The 20,790-nt window shown below is 48.2% G+C and overlaps 1 protein-coding gene and 1 pseudogene across 1 annotated transcript; both read right to left on the bottom strand.

The window, feature by feature from the left end:
• Positions 1-770: 770 nt before the first annotated feature.
• On the bottom strand, positions 771-12,783 carry LOC121852140 (annotated as a pseudogene).
• A 7,045-nt stretch (positions 12,784-19,828) lies between these two features.
• LOC121852139 (uncharacterized PE-PGRS family protein PE_PGRS3-like) lies at positions 19,829-20,362 on the bottom strand. Its single transcript, XM_042346231.1, has one exon. It carries the CDS (start codon positions 20,360-20,362, stop codon positions 19,829-19,831), a length of 534 nt encoding a protein of 177 aa, XP_042202165.1.
• Positions 20,363-20,790: the final 428 nt, after the last annotated feature.

Here is a 20,790-nt window from a genome sequence, read left to right as displayed (position 1 = left end):
GTGCGCGTGTGCACCTGGTTGCCAGGCACCATCTGTGCGCGCGTGCACCTGGTTGCCAGGCACCACTGTGCCTGCAGGGCCCCCGGTATCATCAGACAGACCCAGGGTAGGCACAAGTGCTGAACTCTGGGACTTTGTGCAAAACGTTTCCTGTGTACTTACAGCTTAAGAGTCCGGTACAAATGTGTATCCTAATACCCAACCTGGAGGCTATTTCTACGGCCTTTTGTAAAAATAATTTGGGGACAGGTGCTGTTGGTTTTACAGACCTGTACTGAAAGTAATGATCGCGATGATTGAATTTTTTAATTTACAGTATTCGTGACACTACAACCAAATGTTTGGATACGTTCTTTTTATACATTTAGTTTGTCTAAAACAATCGGGCACCAGAGTGAAATACATTTATTCTGGGCAACAGCTGATGAAATATTAAGTGTTTTTAAAGCATTCAAATTTAAAACCAAACATTTCAAAACTGTCACATGCTTTTAACGCCAATAATTGTCGACAGGTAATGGCACGTATTTTACCTGTATAGTTAAGTATATACTATACATATGGTGTATTCATATTGAAATTAAATGCCACTTTTAAGCTGTAAGACTGCCTTCACTTCCACTTTGGTTCTTCCAATAAAAATGCAAATACACGCATTTTTCACCTTTAATTTTAAATTATTTCCCACTGGGCTGTGGCACTCATGCCAAACTGGCGTGCCAGTCGTAAAAGGCTGGCGCGAGGGAGGGCAAGGGAGCGAGGGCGGCGCGTCACTTGCGCATGACGTGGATCTCGTCGCCGTCCCGCACGCCGTACGTGTGCACGTTGCGTCGCGGAAAGCGCATCTCCTCGACAATATGGGCGCCCATGTTCTCGGCCACGTGGAAGATGCGGATGCGGCACGTGCCCTCCGTGACTCCAGCGCCTCGCGCAGCTCCCGCTTCAGCTGCGCCACCGTCTGGTCCAGACGGATCGCCAGCGCCCTGCAGCAGCCGTCGAAATGTACCTGCACTTGCGCGACATCCTGCGGCGTCAGGTCACTTCGGCCAGCGGCTCCAGCTGCCCGTGCCGCTCCTGGAGCTCTGCCAGCCTGGTTTGTGGTGGTGATGGCGGGTGAGGGGTGAGGGGGTGCAAGGCGAGGGGGTGGGTAGGAGGGAGAATAATGCAGGAATAGTGGAAGCATGCCAGAGAGAAGTCATTCAGTCTATGGATGACAAGGCCGGGTCGGAACCCACATGCCGCTTCTTCCAGAGGTTTGAGCTTCGTGCCCTGCGGCTGCCCTGGTTAATACTGCAGGTGTATTTACATAGAATACATGCCGACTGCTTCACATGGGAATTTAATGAAAATAATAGTAGGAAATGAGTGGCAAGTGTCATGGTCAAATTCCGAAAATGATTAAATTACTCGCAAGGTACCTATTTGTTTAAAACCACAGAACATCACTCCTACTGTGAAACTACTGCAGACGATATTCATCTGTAAAAGAAGTGCATTCGCCATAGCCTTGCACTATGAGAATGTTGCGAATACCAAATGCACGCATTGATTTGGATTTGATGAATTAGCCAGGAAATGTCTTCATTTGATGTACTGTGGATTGCTTCAATGACCCCACTGAAGTTTAGGAGTTAACAGGACCCTGCGGGGTGGGCTGGTAGGAACGAATAACCAAAGAATATAAACATAATGTATTATTACACTTGTTTAGCCAGGAAAGCCCCACTGAGTCTAAAGGTTTTTGTAGGTCCTGCCAAGTGTTTGCAGTAGGGGGCGATGTTGCTACACCTAATCTGACAATACGAAGGGAGAATTTGAGGCCTAGTTCTAGACTTTAGGCCTAGCTGTAGGCTTTAGGCCGCTGTGAGTTAATTATTAATTTACATGTTTTAATTATTTATGTAAAAGCTTTACATGTAAATGTTTCTATTTAAAAACATCAGGGAATGTAACATTGTTAAACATTAACTCCCTTTCACAGACGCGGGGGTACGATACGAAGGGAGAGTTTGAGGCCTAGTTCTAGGCTTTAGGCCTAGCTGTAGGCTTTAGGCCGCTGTGAGTTAAATTTTAATTTAAAAGTTTTAATTAAAAGCTATCTCAGGGAATTATAAGGGAATGTTACACTTGTTTAGCCAGAAAAACCTCATTAATTTAAATATTTTAATTAAAAGTTATCTGAGGGAATTATAAGGGAATGTTACACTTGTTTAGCCAGGAAAGCCTCACTGAGTCGAAAGGTTTTTGTAGGGTCATGCCAAGTGTTTGCAGTAGGGGGCGATGTTGCTACACGGATGGACGGACGATTTAATCTATTGTAGGCTGGTTCACTTCATTCCTACCAGTAACAGGCATTCTCTACTGTAGGATCGGTGGTCTGGTCAGTGTTTCCACAAACGCAGCCGGGATTTTTTTGAACTTCCACTTGTGAAGGTAGTGGCGAATCTGCCATCAGGAAAGTGGATGTATAGCCTGTGAGCACAATGGCTGCTTGGCCATGTGCAAGAGTGTGGCGCCTCAAATCCTCAAAGCCTCCCTCCCTCTCTCTTCCCCCTCAAGCAGTTGCCTGTTGGTTACATACAAAAGTGGGTTGCCCCAGTAAACTTTGGGTAAGCCAATGCAGGGGACACAGGAATTGGTGGATCACGTATTTATGAAACATTCAAACCCGCTGGGATGCAAGACGGTCAGGATACCTCAGTTGAGCAAATACGTTCACAACCCATCTCTGTGGACCTTTGAGTGTCACCCGCTGTGCACACGCAAGTTTTCTTTGGTTATTCCTCTTCCTTCCACGTGAAAAAGACTACTTTTCAAAAAAGAATCGGGCAAACATCCGAATGCAAGACGCTTCTGAAAAAGAGTCTCGATGTTGAGTGAGGCTTTCCTTGATAAGAAAAACCTACATTGTTATTACAACTACTATCATAGCTCACGGAGGAGCCCTCACCGGGAAGGCTGCTGATTGGTGGGGAAGTCCATGTAGTACGGATGAAGAACCTCTCGGCGTCTTCCCGCTCGCTATCGCTCACCCAGCTTCCGTTGAGCACCTGCACCGAGGGGAGCCTGCAGGAGAGGCCCGACAGCGCTCGGCACGCTTGGCGCGCAGGGAGCACGTGACGCTGCGCCGCCTAATGCTGCGCAGCCTAGCGGGTTGACCCCGCGATTGCGTGACGACGGAAACATGCCACGGTGCGCCAAACATTTGGTGTCAGGCCAACTCGGTGCTGGGCGGCGGTTTGCCGCAAGCAGGACTGGAAACGTGTGCACACATACGCAGTATTTGTGCGCGAGCAACGCTTGCCCCAAATCTCAAACCCGGCTCAAATAGGTGGACCTTGAATAGCAATCTGCAGCGTACGTCTTGGGTGTGTGTGGGTATGTGCGACTGCGCAAGTCTGTGAACATGTGCACATGTTTTGAAGTGGGTCCTTGTAAATGTGTGAGGGTGCATGTCTTTATACAAGTAAAAAGATTAAGGAACACGCTGACAATTCATAACATGAATAATATTGGTCGCAAAAGCCTGGGTGTTAAATTGACGCCGACAATTCTAAACTCATTTTACCGCACACCAATTATAAAAGCAAGAATTGAAATTAAAAGATAAAAAATCTTTATGAAGCAGCATGATTGACTTTTAAAATTGGTATATGGTAAACGGCCTTAAAAATTTGGCAGCCTACCGCATATAATCGGTCGCATTGGTAAGTACGTATATGTGTCTGCCAGTCATCTCTGTTCACACCATAACACCCGAGTCTGTCGCGTGACCTCCTGACAGTGAGCATTCCACAGTTCTCCATAAGAAAGGTTTTTTGGGTTAGATCGTGTAAATATAAATGTGTCGTTAAACTGGCCACCATCCGACAGCTAATTAGTAAGGTTTGTCCTAAACAAACTGTGCCAGTTAGTTACTACTTCAACGCACCAGTGTGTTGGAGAGTAAACCCACAACATTTACAATTCGAGTACAACGTTTCGCTGCTGATTACAACCAGCTTCATCAGGTGCTTAGCCAGAATTGTGAAGAAGTCTTCACGTGACTTCTTGACGCAAAAAAACTTTTATGGATATTGGTCACATTCCACAGTTCGCGTGGCCTCAAATTTCGCTTGTAGCTTGGCACAAGGTGCTGCGGTGACATCACCACCACTGAGTGGCGAATGGCGGCTGTGATGTTGCTGCTGTTGTCTGTGTGAGTGCGTGCCTTTGCCTGCGTGCGTGCCTTTGCCTGCGTGCGTGCCTTTGCCTGCGTGCGTGCCTTTGCCTGCATGCGTACGTGGTGCCTGCGTGGCCCCATGGGCTGTCACCTGGCGACGGTAAGTTTGCGCCTCTGCTCATCGTTGTACTCGGCCAGCAGGGGGATGCCCAGGAGACGCAGCTCTTCCAGTGATGGAAAGTGATTCAACTTCTCCACGTCGGACCAGTCTGACAGGCCTGAACGATGCACACGTGCACGTGAGGCGACAGCAACAATAACATCTAATTTGGGTCCATAATTTCTGCAAACTACAATTAAATAGGGACAGTTATTGATTGATGCAGTGCATTCTAGTGCTGGTGAATTGGTAACTTTAATCCTGCAGATTACATCTGGAAATTACGGACGCAAACAGTCGGCTGAAGCTGAATGCTGCAGACCGCGTGGTTACATTTACAAGTGTGGCAAGGAAGGAGGAAAACGGCAGGGTTTTTAGGCAAAACGGCTCAATGATACACGAGTTGCCGAATGAATGCCTGCTGCACAACAGGTGGGAAGAGCAGGCTTACCCCAGTTGTGCAGGTTGAGGTGTTTCAGGTTGGTGAAGGCTTGAGTGAGCTCTGCCGGCTCAGAGCTCAGGCTGCCCACACGGTTGTTGGACAGAACCATTGTCTCCAGAGATGGGAAGATGAGGCCCAGCATGAGCACATCCTGCCACTCGCCTGTGCGCACACAATGCCACAACGCACACTCTGCATTTCTACGCCGTACCACGATGCTAAACCACGTCTACGCTTCCTGCTTTCAGCACTGCGTGGTGAAGTATGGTCCCCATGATCAGCACCGCACGAAAGGGCTCTGCATGCATTATGGACACCACTTGCATTTGCAAATACCACACGTCGCTTTCTCGACGCAGACACTGGGTTTAAAGGCGAGCACTGTACTTGCTGCACTTCCAGAGGCATCTCCACCACTCGTGGGAACTCTGCACGCATGGTGCACCATGTTTAAAGGTTAGAGCCTCACGGAGCTGGTTGTCGGTGATGTGCAGCAGCTTCATGTTGTGGTAGACGTCGGGCGACACCACCACCGTTGTATAGTCGTTGAGGCACAGGAACAACTCCTCCAGCCTGCGGGAGATACAAGCGCCACACGTCCAGAAAAAATCCATCGACTGCTTGTGATCACTCAAGTGCAGTGTGAGTTCATGGCCTCACCAATGGGCAGCCCAAAAAAACCCACCGCATAAAATTTGGTCCCATACTTAATTTGTCTAAATTCCAGCTCTGAGAATTACAAACAGATCAGTTTGACTGTCATCTGATGAACATAACTTAGTGGCGGAGCAAGTGTTGCCCCCCCCCCCCCCTATATTGTGTGCACTTCAGAAGGGATCTCAGATGTAGCTCGATGTTATCCGCTTCCATGGGCCATTCTCTAACATGATAAATTGCACTGCTCTGCAAGAGAATAAAATGGATACTTTGTCTCATGACACGACATCGATAGCACAAGAGGGATATAAAATTAGGGGAATTTAAAAAAAAAGCAGTCAGGCCTGGAGCCACACATAAAGCGTGCATGAAGGCGTGGGTCCGCACTCAAAAAAAGCGTGTACGAAAGCGATCGTGTATTGGTGCACTCCAGGCTGCCTCTGCTTACTGTGGCATATTTCTCAAGAGGGTGTGAACCGTTTCCCAGGACGTCTTGGTGTTGTTGAGTACCAGCTTGCGCAGGGACGGCAGGCGCAGGCTGGGTGGCGAGGGGCACGCCCCCAAAGGGTTGGCGCTCAGGTTGAGAAACTGCATCCTCGGCATCTGCCCAACAATTTTGCCGATCTGCAGAGACGCACTCGGCAGTGACTCCCCCATCCCCACATCTTGTTTACGACCAAACCAGCCGCAGCTTCAAAGCGAGGGCCAAGTCTCCACACATCACCTCGGACAAGAGAGGCCAATGCTCACGGTAAAGCCTTGTGAGTTTCACCTTGTTCAGCTGCAAATCCTGAATGATGAGGTTTTGACATCAATATATTTCACGAGACAATATTAGACGTATGGCCTAATAATGAAAATCAACGTACAAATATGCCTCTAGTTGTTAGCTGCTGTGAAATATGGATCAGAAACATTGGATATTGACCGAATGTTACAAAAAAGCTGGGGTTTATTTTGTTGTATTGCTAGATTTGTGAGAGACAGAAATGTATTAGAGCAGTGCTTCTTAAACTTTATTGCAGCCTTGCACCCCTTTGGTTCTCAATCGTAAAAAAATGTTAATAAAGACATAGGTTTGATGAAACAAAGTCGTTCTACTCATGTGCCCGTGCTTAATTAGTGTTTTAATGATTTACCTTCTGTCTCGCACCGCCAGAAAGGGCATCTCGCACCCCCAGGAGGTGCGTGAACCCCAGGTTAAGAACCACTGTATTAGAGGCCTTCATACAGCAGTGGACACATCAGGGCTGCTAATGATGATGGCTTATGATGAAATCAGTTATGATGGCATTAGTATGTTTCATTGATAAGTGTATAAATGACTTACACTACGTAAAAAAAATGTCCGAAAACCATACAATCAATTAGACGCTGAAACAGAAAAAATACACTGACTGTGGTTGCACAACAGAATAACACAAAATGAACCCGTGCTACAAATCAATCGCCATTTCATGACCTGCTGCATAGCTAGGGCGGTGGAAACACACGTCTGATCGTTGACATACCACTCTACTGTCAGGACTGTTGTGTATGAGAGTGAATAATACGCTCATAATTACTTTCTGTAGCACGGCACGCAGTCCTGGCTGCCAGCCGCCTCACCTCTTCCCAGTCCTTGAAGCTGTTGTGCGATAGGTCGAGCTCGGTCACGTGACTGCACAGCTCCAAGATTTGTGACTCGTCGCCGGCAGCTGCGATGTCGCACATGTTGAGCACCAGGATGGGAGGCACGTTGAGATAATCTGCTCGCGAATGCACACAGCCACCGCACGTACAACCGGCCTTTACTTAAAAAAAAATTCCCATAATTATATCCCGATTGTGCTATCAGCATCATGTCACGAGATGAAGCTACCATTCTGATTTCTCACAGAGCAGTGCACAGGCCTTTCTGTGAAGAGAACTACCTGCAAAAGTGGATGTCACAGAGCTACCTCTGATATCACTGTGTAACAATTTTGTCTGTTCCTGGGTAGTAAGTGTTAAGAGAGCGAGGAAGACGTTGTAGATCCAGATGACAATTTTAGAGGTGGAGCTGAGGAGAGAACCCCATACTACCCCAACCAAAAAGACCTCAACGACTTGATCAGAGATCTTGGTTTCACCAAGTCCAATGCCAAGCTTTTGACGTCTGGGCTCAAGCAGTGGAACTTGGTGGATAAAAGTGTGCAAGTCGCAGATCAGAGGAAGCGTCACCAACCTTTTTGCAACTTCTTCACCTGTCAAGATGGGCTCTGCTTCTGTCACAATGTGACCAGTCTGTTCGAGGCAATCAGAATCGCCTGTAACCAGAATGAGTGGCGCTTCTTCATTGACAGCTCATCCAGGAGCCTCAAAGCCGTGCTGCTCCATAATGGTAACAAGTGCCCATCTTTTCTCCTGCCTCACTCGGTGCACCTCAAAGAGGATTACAACAGCATCAAGACCTTGCTGGACGCCTTGAAGTATGATGAGTACGGCTGGGAGGTCATCGGAGACTTCAAAATGGTGGCATTCCTGATGGGTCTCCAAGGCGGTTTTACCAAGTTTCCCTGCTATCTTTGCCTTTGGGACAGCAGGGACACCAAGGCGCACTACCACAGGTGGGACTGGCCACAGCGGACCGAGTTCTCTGTGGGGAGGAACAACGTCAAGTGGGAGCCACTGGTGGACCCCCGGAAGGTGCTGATGCCACCACTGCACATCAAATTGGGCCTTATGAAACAATTTGTCAGAGCTGTAGATAAGGAGTCGGCAGCCTTCAAGTACCTTCAAGACTTCTTCCCTAAGCTGTCTGAGGCAAAGGTCAAAGCCGGTGTCTTCGTCGGACCACAGATAAAGAAGATCCTGGAGTGCAATGAATTCCCCAAGAAGCTCACTAGTAAGGAGAAAGCGGCTTGGAACAGCTTTGTCGCAGTGGTTCGTGGCTTCCTGAGCAATCACAAGGTCGAAAACTATGTGGAGCTGGTTGAGACTCTGGTGAAGAACTACGGCACAATGGGCTGTAGGATGTCCCTCAAAGTCCATATCCTTGATGCTCATCTTGATAAATTCAAGGAGAACATGGGAGCGTACTCGGAGGAGCAAGGCGAGCGCTTCCACCAGGATATACTGGACTTTGAACGCCGCTACCAAGGACAGTATAACGAGAACATGATGGGAGACTACATTTGGGGGCTGATTCGTGAAAGTGATTTACAGTATAATCGTAAATCTCGAAAAACTACTCACTTCTAAATCTTTTGTAGTATAAATACACGTACATTTTTATTAATGTGTTTTTTCTTCTGACTTTATGTTAACAAAAAGACCCAAATTCGTCCGTTTTCTCATTGAAAATATGTAAATTGCAAACTATCACTGTCCTGGTCACAAAAGCAAAGTTTGTGGGGAATAAGAACCATTTCTGTACCTTTTAGGCATAAGCAATTACGAAATAACACTTACTACCCAGGAACAAAATTGTGTTACATAGTGTATTCATTCAAGGGATGTCTGGTTTGCAAAACAGGGGGCAGCACTTTCGCATATGTCCAGCTTCCGACAGTAATATTCACGGTTGGGTGGAAACACCAATACTTTAAGTACTCTGAGCTGGAATTTAAACAAAATTTGTTCCGAACCAGAACTACAGTGATGTTTTTTGTGCAATCATTGGTAACACCATTGCTGTGCAGTCAAACCATTAACTCATTTCACTTAAGAATCCGGTTTAATTTTAGGTTGGCTGCCTGGATACAAATACAGGATCGAAGCAAGTGCCAAGCTCAGCGCTCTAACCTTTGAGCCACCCCAGCCACCGAAACACGACGCGTCTCACCGGAAATCTCACAAACAACGTCTTGGGGCCATTGAATATAGGCACGTACTGCGACACCAAGGTTGTCATTGCTGACAACATTGATAGGAATCTCTGTTGGTGTGGACTAGCCTGGTTAGTTGTATCCAGTTTTGATTCGAGTTGAGAATCTGTCTCAGAGCCGCCGACGTAGCCAACCGTGCTAACTGGAGGTGTGGGGGAAGGACAACAAGCTAAACACAAAAAGCAGTTCTAAAGAAATTAGTTTTCAATCTGGATTTAAAAGTGCACAGCTCCAGCAGCTTCCTAATATCGGAAGAGCGTTCCAGACAGCCACAGAAGCGCATCCAAATGCGCACAATGCAGTGACCCCAAGTTATCGAAAGATTGTCTTTAGCCTGATTACATAGCTTACAGGGCTCTGCTGAAGGTTTTATCCCACGTACTGCGGTGTCGCGCTCTATCAAACTGTGCTATCCGAGTCGGCAAAAACCAAAATGGACTTTAAAGAGTAGCGATCGTGCTCTCCAGCCTCCGTAGTGTAACCTCAACTACAGTCTTTTGGCCTGCAAAAACCACAATGGAGTCATTCTTCTTTTCTAAACAACCGCCATTCGCCACAAAGTGGCGGTGACATCACCATGGCGCTTGTCTCAGGCTATGTGCACACACACACCAATTTTAATGTCCCGTTTAAAAACAACCATACACACCACGTGGCGTTATTTGCGGCGGGGTGTTGAGGATGATGCGCCGCACTGGGTAGTTGTCGGGGTTGTACTTCTCCCGTATGATGTCCACCAGGCTGCGCCCATGCTCGCAGCTCATGTTGACGCCCGTGCACCAGCAGGCCTGTAACATTGCTGCACAGAGGAAAACCTTTGCTATTGAGCGTGCACGACCATGCGTGTCCCGCAAGCCATCGACATTCCACAAGCGGTTGGTTTGATTGGGATGTTGAAAGTATATTGAAAAATTTGATTTGCCCCATTCGCTTTGGGCTGGAAAGTGCCATAGTGTGCGATAAGAGGTGTGATCCAAGAGTAATAATACACGTAAAAGGCGTGATTGTATAACCATAGTATCAGTCATACCAACACGCCTTGCATGTCACAACTTTGAACCTTGTGAATTGGTAGCCTAGAACTAGGCTGTGTACATTACACATGCACACAATGGCACCTTTTGCCCAATGGATGTCAATTTTGTGTGCAGTTATCGCGACTCCTATTTGTGTTCAGCCTGCAGGCAATTTTCTGATCATTTAAATAACGTGTCAATTGGTTTGAGGAATGACCTTGGCTGTACCATGACGCAATGGATGTGCTGCACTTACTATGCTGCACTGCACTTGGTTATCAGTGTAAATCGAGAGCTGGACAGGGGATGTCTTTTGGTTTATGTGAATATGGAGGAGGATGTAACGTCTCCATACGTGGGAGATGTTTAAACATTGTTGGCCATGGAGGTGATGTCATTCGGTTGCACAAGCCAAGTTTAACGCAGTTGGGGGGAGGGGGTTAGTGGGCGGGGGTAGTGGGCAGCTCCGTATTTGTGAAATGGACGAAGGGGGAGTTGCTATGTGCTTAATTGGTTTCAGTGGCCTCCGCTATATTTCACCGTACTGCGGTCCTATATAGCGTTCAGCCTCTAATCCAACGGACCAATTGTAACGCAAGTCTTTGTTAAACGGTCTTTAGTCTGAGCAGAATACCAATTTAAATTAAAATCTGCCTATTCTGAACCCCCATCTCCCACGCTTTTGTCAACCAGGTGTGACAGAACAGCCAAGCCCTGACTAACAAAAAAAGGATGTTTATTTTATCTTGTCATAAGCCTCGTTAAATAACATTTGCTGCAATTAAATACAAAAGCAGCGGTTTTAATGTTTGAATCGGGAAGTGTAAGGGAAAAAAAAGAGTGCCAAATTTTGTCAACGCCCTGCAACAATTTTTATTGGTATAGCGACTACATGCAACTGCATCTCAAGATGGTTTACGGAAATGAGGGACAACAGCAGGGGAGGGGGAAGTGTGGGGGGCAAGGACACATGGGAGGGGACAATGCGACACCACAATATGTGGCATAAAACCTTAAGCAAAGCCCTTGAAGCTATATATTCAGGCTAAAGACATCATCCTTAGAGAACTTGAGGTCACTGCTTTGCGCGCGTTCAGATGTGCTTCTGCAGCCGTCTGGAATGCTCTTCCGATATTAGGAAGATAATTTTTAAATCAACTAGATTGAAAACTCACCATTGGAACCTCCTTTGCCATTAGCAAAATATGATAATTGTTTTTTTTTACCCTTTTATCTGGCAACAAAACTGACACCTTTTTTACAAGGAGTCATGTTTGCATTGACCACAATACCTGCGGTCGGAATGCAAACAAAAAACACAACTCTGATAATGTATGCACTGTCCTTGAAATTGATTGGTCCACACCCGAGAAAAGCTTTCCTTAGAGCCTAGTCTCACATGGTGTTGAACCAGATGACGCCAAAAGGCGCACAACTCAAAGGCAATGCACCATCAGAGTATGAGAAATCGGGGTAAGCATTTACACCATTGGAACCTCATTTGCCAGTAGCAAAATATGATTGTTTTTTTTACCCTTTTATCTGGCAACAAAACTGACACCTTTTTTTACAAGGAGATTGAAAACTAATTTCTTTTATAACTGCTTTTTGTGTTTAGTTTGTTGTCCTGCCTCCACACCTCTGATTAACATGGTTGGCTATGTATGGTGCGAAAGTAGTTCAACATGCACATGCTACAAAATCATTGCCGATGTATCCTTGGGAAGCATATATATTACTTTCTCATTGTTTTCAGACAGTGACAAAAACAAACAGCCTTGCTATTACAAGATTTGAAGCTTTTGTGACTGCAAGGATTCACTCTCTTAGGTTTTTTTCGGTAAAGTCACGTAGGTAAAATAATAATAATAATAAAAATGTTTTTTATATTATCTTTATTATTTTTATTTTTACCTACGTGACTTTACCGAAAAAACCTAAGAGTATGAAGCCTTGCTATTACTGTCCATAAACCAGGAACTGTACAAAACAGGAAACGGTTCAGCTTCACTCTGCTCATGTTTTTTACGAAACAAAATGTTTACATGCGTAGCAAAATGCTGAAATAAACCTGCAAATACTCAGTGACCAAGTCGGTCTGCCACAGCTCTGGTGAGTTGAATATTCAGCAAAGCAAAAAAACACATAGTAAGGCACAAATATGAAGTATTTTTTGTACAGTTCTGTCCACTAAACGGATTTATCATCTTACCAGCAGTTGTCCTGCTGTATCGGTTCCGCCTGATGATGGTCGCTTGTGTTGCGATCGAAACGTCGTGATTAAATGTATTTTATTTTATACCTACGTGACTTTACGGAAAGAACCAAATAATATGGATCCCTGCAGTCACGAAAACTTCAAATCTAGATTGAATAAAAATTTGCTCAGACAATTTGTGTTCAACTAGACCAGGGGTCGGCAACCTACGGCTCCGGAGCCGCATGCGGCTCTTTACGGGCTGCTTCTTGACGATGAGTACGTATGTACTCAGATGCATTGCGGCTCTTGAAATACTGAATTTTGTACCGAATTGGAAAGAAATGGCTCTTCTTGTTATTTTGGTTGCCGACCCCTGAACTAGACTATATAAAACTACTTCTCTCTTAAAATGTTGCACACAAAACATCCACTGCCAGCACTGTGGTTTGTTATTTTTAACTGTTTTGAGAGATAATGTCTTGCTGAACCGGTCATGTAAAATGTGCTAGAGGCTAAGAGGATGCTTCATCACCATCTGCAAAATGTCAGCGTCTTGAAACGTTGGCTTGTTGTGTTTACGAGTTGTAAGGCAGTGCCCGTGAATGATGACAGTGGTGAAGTATTTTCGGACTGTGCCTCTATGCCATTGCCACCCGAGCCCCCTGACACATCACGAGGGCTCGTGTGGACGACAGCGGCATGGCAGAGCAGCCATCGGGCGCGCCTCTACAACCCTATCAGCCGCTTGAGCACAAAGGAATTGAACATCCCACGTTGGTTCGATCCCACTGTGGTGCGGAGGAGTTCCAAGACATGTGCTAACTGCAACATCCAAAACTCTTCAAGGGTAGAAAAGCACAACGCAATAACACGTGGATTTATGTACATGCACAGCCCATTCGTCAATCACCTGCGGGATGAGGGCCTTTCCACGCCGTGCGGGTCATGGGTGGGGGGTTAGTCAAGGGGTTGGCGACGGCTGGGAGCATATAAGTAGGAACATAGACATACTGTAAAACATTGGATTTTGCTGCACTGCTGCCTCTGCTGTTCACAATATATATTTTACGTAGCGTCTAAACGCAGCTCACATTGGAAGACGCTGAAAAGCCTAGGTGTATATCGCAGGGAGTCGGCTCACCTGCGGCGGTCCTGCTTCAGAGTTGTGCCACCACTGCTGCTGCTGCTGTGCCCCGAGCTGCGCCGCCGTAGCACCTGTCGAGCTGCCCGCGATGCGTGATGAGCAAGGTGCAACTGTGACGTGATCTTATCCACTCCTCGCGTGCGCTGTCCGTTAAAAAGGTCCCTTCATGCGCCACTCGGTCAACAGACTGACGAGGAGGCGGGCACATGAAAAACAGTGGCTTGTTATCGTCTTTGCACGCCAAATAGAACACAGGCACTGGAGTGCATATTTAACATGAGGCCGATGTGTAATCCCTTTTGGACCATCGAGAAGAGCATCACATGATGCAGTGTTAGGTTTCCTTAGCTGTGAGAGTTGGGGCTTACTGCAGACAGGGCTTGCAAGAAGACCCCAGTGTTTATAACAGGGCGAAAGTTTAACCACAAATATTTATATAAATAAAACAAATATTTCACGTAAGTTTGTATTGTATGCACTGTGGTGGAGGCATCACCCATTTCTATTGACAGCCATCTTAGTCAATAGGTCAGAGCAGAAACTGGAACCACCTAAGGTAGTAAAATCTTAATAGTACTGATTTACCTATATGGATGAGAGTGCACTTTTTGTTAATACACTGATTTGAAATGGTTACCACGTGATTCACTGTTATTGGCCACAATATAATTGGAACCACTGAAATCGTTCTCCCTCAAGTGATTCCAACAAGTAAAATATCTACCCTGGGCTCATGGACTACTGACCTATTGCTTGAAATGCTGACCTCTCTGTAAAGCGACCATAGCAGTATAATACTCATAAAAAAGGGACTCAACTGTATCAACCCTGGGGAAATTACAGGCCACAATGTCCCTCCACGACTCCACCACCACTCTGGCCAGAACTTGAATTTGTAACCTTCAGATTATGCGTTATCTACACACCACGACCACGGTGGCATGAGAAGCGCGCTCAGCACAAGCTTAGAGTGAGAAAATAAGTTACTTTTCCAGTGTTCGTGAACCCGGGTTAATTATCACAAGAAACACACCGGCCTGATTGAAACACGAAGGAAGGGGCATCACGTCCACACATCTGCAGCTGAAGCAGGAGCACGCATCCAGGCGGGGACGCGAGTGTTCACCTTCCAGGCGCCCGCATGGGAGCCAGCAGGTGCCTGCGTGGCTAAGGGCATGAACCGCTTAGTGCACGCGGTGATGGCACTGCCGCTTCCATCCCCGTGCAGGAGCCCCATCATCATTTATTATTCAATACGAGCAGCAGCGGCGGAGGCAGCTCCAGCAGTGCCAAGCATGACCTTCGATGAAGGTGATCGTGAAGGTGGTGATGGTAATAGGCGATGTGGATGGGTATCTAGTGACAAACGTGATGATGATGTTGATGAAGGTGGTGAAGGTAATGGTGCAACAATCATAATATTTATACTGGATGAATCTGATATGCTATAAAGAGGTGGTGATTAGCGAGCCTGGTAATAATGGCTTGTGATCGTGGTGGTCGTGATGGAGGTAGTGATTACATTGAAGGAGGTGAAGATTATTGCGACCGTGATCATGGCGACGGTGATGTAATGGTGTTTAATGTTGTGGTGATAGTGGTAATGGTGAATGTTGTGGTGAAAGTATTGATGCTGATGTGGTGACGTTGCAGTGAGAGCTGGTGGAGGCAAGTCTGGACGCCAGTACCCACCGGGGGATGCATCTCACCACTGGTGGCTTTTAAATGCTTTTTAATAATAAAATTAAACAATACAGCATGGCAGCGAGGACGGGGAATAAGTGGTGAGTTGCGTAGCTGGCTTCTATCCGGTAACCCAAGCTCCTTAATTCATATTTTAGATTCCATGTGCTCATGAAAGCAACAATCAATGAACTCTATTTAAAAGCACATGAGAGCCCATTGGGACAAAAAAACAAAGGGATGTAATGGTTTATCTATTAAAATCGATTCCTACGCCCATGATACTTGCATCAATTAATGCATGATATTATATTGCTTTACACGAAAGCCAAGAGAGATTATACATGCACCACAACGACAAAAAATAAAATTTGTGTTTAAGATATGGCATGGCATCAAACGGCAACCAAGATGAGTAATTACCATCCCTACTCCATTGCAGGGGAGAGCTGTGATAATATACAGGATCCAAACAAAGAAACACCAAAAAGTATCTATTCATAATAAAAAGATATTGTGATGAAATGTATCATTTATGTGGGAACATACACTTTAGCACACTATGTGCCATCATCAGGTTCCCCCCCTGTGCATTGCGTAATGATGTTAAACAGTCCTGGCACGTTCACCGACTCCTCAGTGTGCAGAGCGATCACGGTCACGTTGAAACACTGGCACCTAAGCATACCACTCCCTCGCTTAACGAGTAATTAACTAGTTACCCTACTCATTTCTTATCCTACACATCTTATTCAGTACCTACCTTACCCACTACCTAGCCGAACTAGTACCTAAATAACTTACACACCTATTACTAGTGCTTGTCCAACCTATTATATCTAGTACTTACCTACCAGAACTAGTACCTACCCTATCTATTGTCAATCCTACCTAACCTATGTAAAAAAAAAGTACTTTCCATAATTATTACCTACCTTCTCCAACACCTACCCTCCCCAATACTGACTCAACTCGCATCATGGCTATTGTCAACAAAGCAGGATATGGTATCTGAAGGGACAATATCTGAAGCATTAGCCTACTTTGTCTCTTGTATAAGACAGTGTTAACGATTACCAAAGCGACTGGTTTTTTGTGAGTGCAGTCCTATCTACATTCTGTGAACGTGCATGATACCTAGCCTGCTAAGAGCACTCAAACGAACCCAAGGAACGACTTTGGGTTCGCAAAGCACTTGTCTAAATTGTCTAAATATTCAAGTCTAAACGCCAAGGCTTAATTGAATCAGTCTCTCTGGGTCAGCAATACAGAAAAAATGTCCACATCCAACACACTACATCCAGTATATCTCTCGCGATGGCTGTGACTACCTCCAGTGGCTGATGCTGCTAGTTCCATCTCCCAATTGTGGAAATTGAAACAATGGGCACGTTTCTTATATCCATCCCCTGCCTCTGTGCACCCAGCAGTATAATTGTGCAGGTGGCGGGCAGAGGGATAAAGTGTGGGTACTCCCACCATCAGTTTGAAAAAGTAGGCCAAAATACCGTCTAGGAGTTCTCTTGAGATCAATGCAGTGAAGGTCCTTCTGCCAGGAGTGGCACAAGCACCACCGTTATTACCTTTCGCACAATCCATTGTGTTGTTGTCTCTGTGTGTGCACGTCTGTCCTGCAGTCTACCAGCAATCCATAAAAATATTCAGTGAGAAATGAAAACTCTGCTAAACACAACATGCAGGGCGTCTGCACCACAAACCACAGCGGCTTGACACTGGCGATGAGCCAGCAGAGCAATACCCTAAGAGCAATGCACTAATATAATAGTGGGGTGGGAAGGACGCAGCTCAAGGAAGCGGCACAGCGATATTCCTGGAATGAGACTCATTAGAGTTGGCAGAAGCTCATGCTCAGCGACAGCTCCACATGTCACCAAGGGCTTGGGCTTGGCGTATCTATCTCCTGCTTCGACGGCGGCTGGCATTTGCTTGACACGTGCAGCAGCACAGGAGGGTGCATGAAGTGGGGTGCAGTAGTGCACAAATACAAAGAACTGCCATCTTGCCTGAACAGACTGTTATGGTAAGTGCTATTAGCGAGTAGCACCTATGAAGGCTGGAATGCCACACGAGGGGGTAGGTGGTCAGCACACACCCGTGCACACATACACCTACTTTGTACATGTACGGTCCGTCTTAAATTCACCGCTGGATGAGGGCCTCCCAATTCTGTACATAATAATCAGAGGCATTATTTGCTCATGCTGCACCATGCTGGTTAATTCAGGGATCATAGATATCAGAACAGAAGTATAGTACAACAACCTATTTTGCTCCTCTGCTATCCACAAAGTAGGCCAAGGCCACATACATACTAAAACAAATATACACCCATCTTTTACAGGATATGTGCTGTTAGCAAGCACCTGCCTGGATCGACAAGACAACGTGATGTTGTGTTATGTATAGCTAACACATTAGCCACCTTTGCCCCAGTGTTGATGTTCACACTCATTTAAGGCTAAGTTGACCGAGGGGAGGATCAGGCCAGTCTCAGATACCACTTGCTTCTGATGTTATCCATGGGTGAGTATTGAACCCATGATAGAAGGGGTCCATAGAACTTCAGCGTCACTGCTTCACTTTGCTAAGAAATGTTGTACTAATTAAGAAAAAACATGATCGCAATGCATGGGTGCCGACCATTCAGAAAAAAAAACCACTCATGTGACCCATCTGGGTTGCGAGTGAGCTGGAGCCACACACGTCGAGACACTGAGAGACACACGAAGGCACGCACTGAAGTACATACATACATACACACATACGAGGCACATGTGGTGGTTAACGTTACAGCAGGCGTTGAGCTCCACATTTGGTTTTCGAATTGCAGGTGACATATCAATGAGCAGACGCAACGTGCAATCCCCCACAGTGGGCGCTGTTGGGTCATCGCCAGACGTACCGTCCTGCAGGTTGCAATAATTTATTGGCTGGAAAACCTGGAATGGTTCTCGCTGTCTGCCTGACGTGGAGCCATAGCATGTTCCCGACAAAGACACTGACATAGTGACACAGAAAGACAAAGCTCCTCCGTGTAGGTGAAGTGGACGTTTGGGGGTAAATGCTGGTAGCGAGGACATTCAAGCCGACCTAACGCACGAGGTGTGGTGTGACCAATTCCATGCCCCGACGCATGGATGTTTCCAAACCATGCCAGGCATATACTGTATTTATTGACGTCCACAGAATGACATGCTGAGATACAAAAAACAACCGTCGTTCGCCACGAATTGGTGGTAACGTCACCGCCGCTTGCCCGTCCCAGGCTAGGTGCACTTTGAGGCCATACACACACACACAATCACAGACAATGCAGAAAGGATGGGTGCTGACCCGTTCAGAAAAGAAACATCCATGTGACCCGAGAGTGACATACACCCATGCACACTACATAATTGCCTTTGCAGGACACGAAAAACGAACGCACACATACTGACACGGCCCAAACGAAGACAAAGATCCCTCTTATAGCCTTTCAAAGACTGTTGGGGCTGTTAGCGAATACCCATTAAGGCCGGCACGGCACACGAGGGGGTGGGTGGCCAACACCACGCCCGACCGCCTTTGTCTCCCCACTGCTGATGTTTACACATACCAGGTTCTCGTTTAAGGCTTCGTCGACCTTGGGAATTGAACTCGGGTCGTCGGATCCGTAGTGCTAACCACTGCACTACCTCTCCCCACAGGGATATTGACATACACCAAAATAGCTACACAATGCTACTCCAACACACACTGGCATATACACATTGGCACACACCAACAAACTGTTGACACACACCAACATACACACTGACATACATATTGACACACCCAAACCCTTACCGACATACAAACACAATGCAATAATATTGACCCACACAAATATTCCCCGTACACTGTATAGAGAGCACCTACATCATACGCTTTTCTGCACCCATAAACGTTACACGCAATGACATCCCCTAAATAAACACTGACATACACAGCAAAGGCCGCAGTGTCAACCCCCTCAACCCCCGATACTCCTCGTCCCCATCACCCCATCAGTCTGCGAGGGGCGCCTCACCACACTCCCCGAACCCTCGATTCCCACCAAGATAGCGAGCCCACCTCACTGGACGCCCATCATTTCCCTGGGTCCATCTGGGGTTACCTGCTCCCATTCTGGGAGACTCTGGCAGACTGGGCCACCACCCTCCCATCTCCTCCCGGAGGACCCTGGGTCTCCCGTCCCTTCCCGGACGCTGCCCCTCCAGGTCCCCGCTGCCCTCCAGGTCCCCGCTACCCCTCCAGGTCCCCGCTGCCCCTCCATGTCCCCGCTGCCCCTCCAGGTCCCCGCTGCCCCTCCATGTCCCCGCTGCCCCTCCATGTCCCGCTGCCCCTTCAGGTCCCCGCTACCCCTCCATGTCCGCTACACCTCCAGGTCCCCGCTGCCCCCCGCTGCCCTCCAGGTCCCCGCTACCCCTCCATGTCCCCGCTGCCCCTCCATGTCCCCGCTGCCCTCCAGTCCCCGCTACCCCTCCATGTCCCCGCTGCCCCTCCAGGTCCCCGCTGCCCCTCCAGGTCCCCCTGCCCCTCCAGTCCCGCTGCCCCTCCAGGTCCCCGCTGCCCCTCCATGTCCCCGCTGCCCCTCCATGTCCCGCTGCCCCTCCAGGTCCCCGCTGCCCCTCCATGTCCCCGCTGCCCTCCATGTCCCCGCTGCCCCTCCAGGTCCCCGCTGCCCTCCAGGTCCCGCTGCCCCTCCAGTGTCCCCCGCTGCCCCTCCATGTCCCCGCTGCCCCTCCAGGTCCCCGCTGCCCCTCCAGTCCCCGCTGCCCTCCAGGTCCCGCTGCCCCTCCATGTCCCGCTGCCCCTCCAGGTCCCCGCTACCCCTCCATGTCCCCGCTGCCCCTCCATGTCCCCGCTGCCCCTCCATGTCCCCGCTGCCCCTCCAGGTCCCCGCTGCCCCTCCATGTCCCCGCTGCCCCTCCATGTCCCGCTGCCCCTCCATGTCCCCGCTGCCCCTCCAGGTCCCCGCTGCCCCTCCATGTCCCCGCTGCCCCTCCATGTCCCCGCTGCCCCTCCAGTCCCCGCTGCCCCTCCATGTCCCCGCTGCCCTCCAGGTCCCCGCTACCCCTCCATGTCCCCGCTGCCCCTCCAGGTCCCCGCTGCCCCTCCATGTCCCGCTGCCCCTCCAGGTCCCCGCTACCCTCCCAGGTCCCCGCTGCCCCTCCATGTCCCCGCTGCCCCTCCATGTCCCCGCTGCCCCTCCATGTCCCCCGCTGCCCCTCCATGTCCCGCTCCCCTCCATGTCCCCGCTACCCCTCCATGTCCCCCTCGTCCCGCTACCCCTCCATGTCCCCGCTACCCCTCCATGTCCCCGCTACCCCTAGCGCCCCTCCAGGTCCCCGCTACCCCTCCATGTCCCCGCTACCTCCTCCGCTACCTCCGTCCCCGCTGCCCTCCATGTCCCCGCTACCCGTGGGGTCCCGGGAG

The sequence above is a fragment of the Callorhinchus milii genome, unplaced genomic scaffold (assembly GCF_018977255.1).
Source record: "Callorhinchus milii isolate IMCB2004 unplaced genomic scaffold, IMCB_Cmil_1.0 Scaffold462, whole genome shotgun sequence".
In the NCBI taxonomy this organism is placed as follows: Eukaryota; Metazoa; Chordata; class Chondrichthyes; order Chimaeriformes; family Callorhinchidae; genus Callorhinchus; species Callorhinchus milii.
The sequence above is the reverse complement of the archived record's forward strand: the minus strand, read 5'-3'. Positions and strand labels throughout refer to the sequence as shown.

Bases quoted from the DNA above. Each gene is read 5' to 3' on its own strand.
- LOC121852139 (XM_042346231.1), bottom strand. From the start codon at position 20,362: ATGGAGGGGCAGCGGGGACATGGAGGGGCAGCGGGGACCTGGAGGGGC.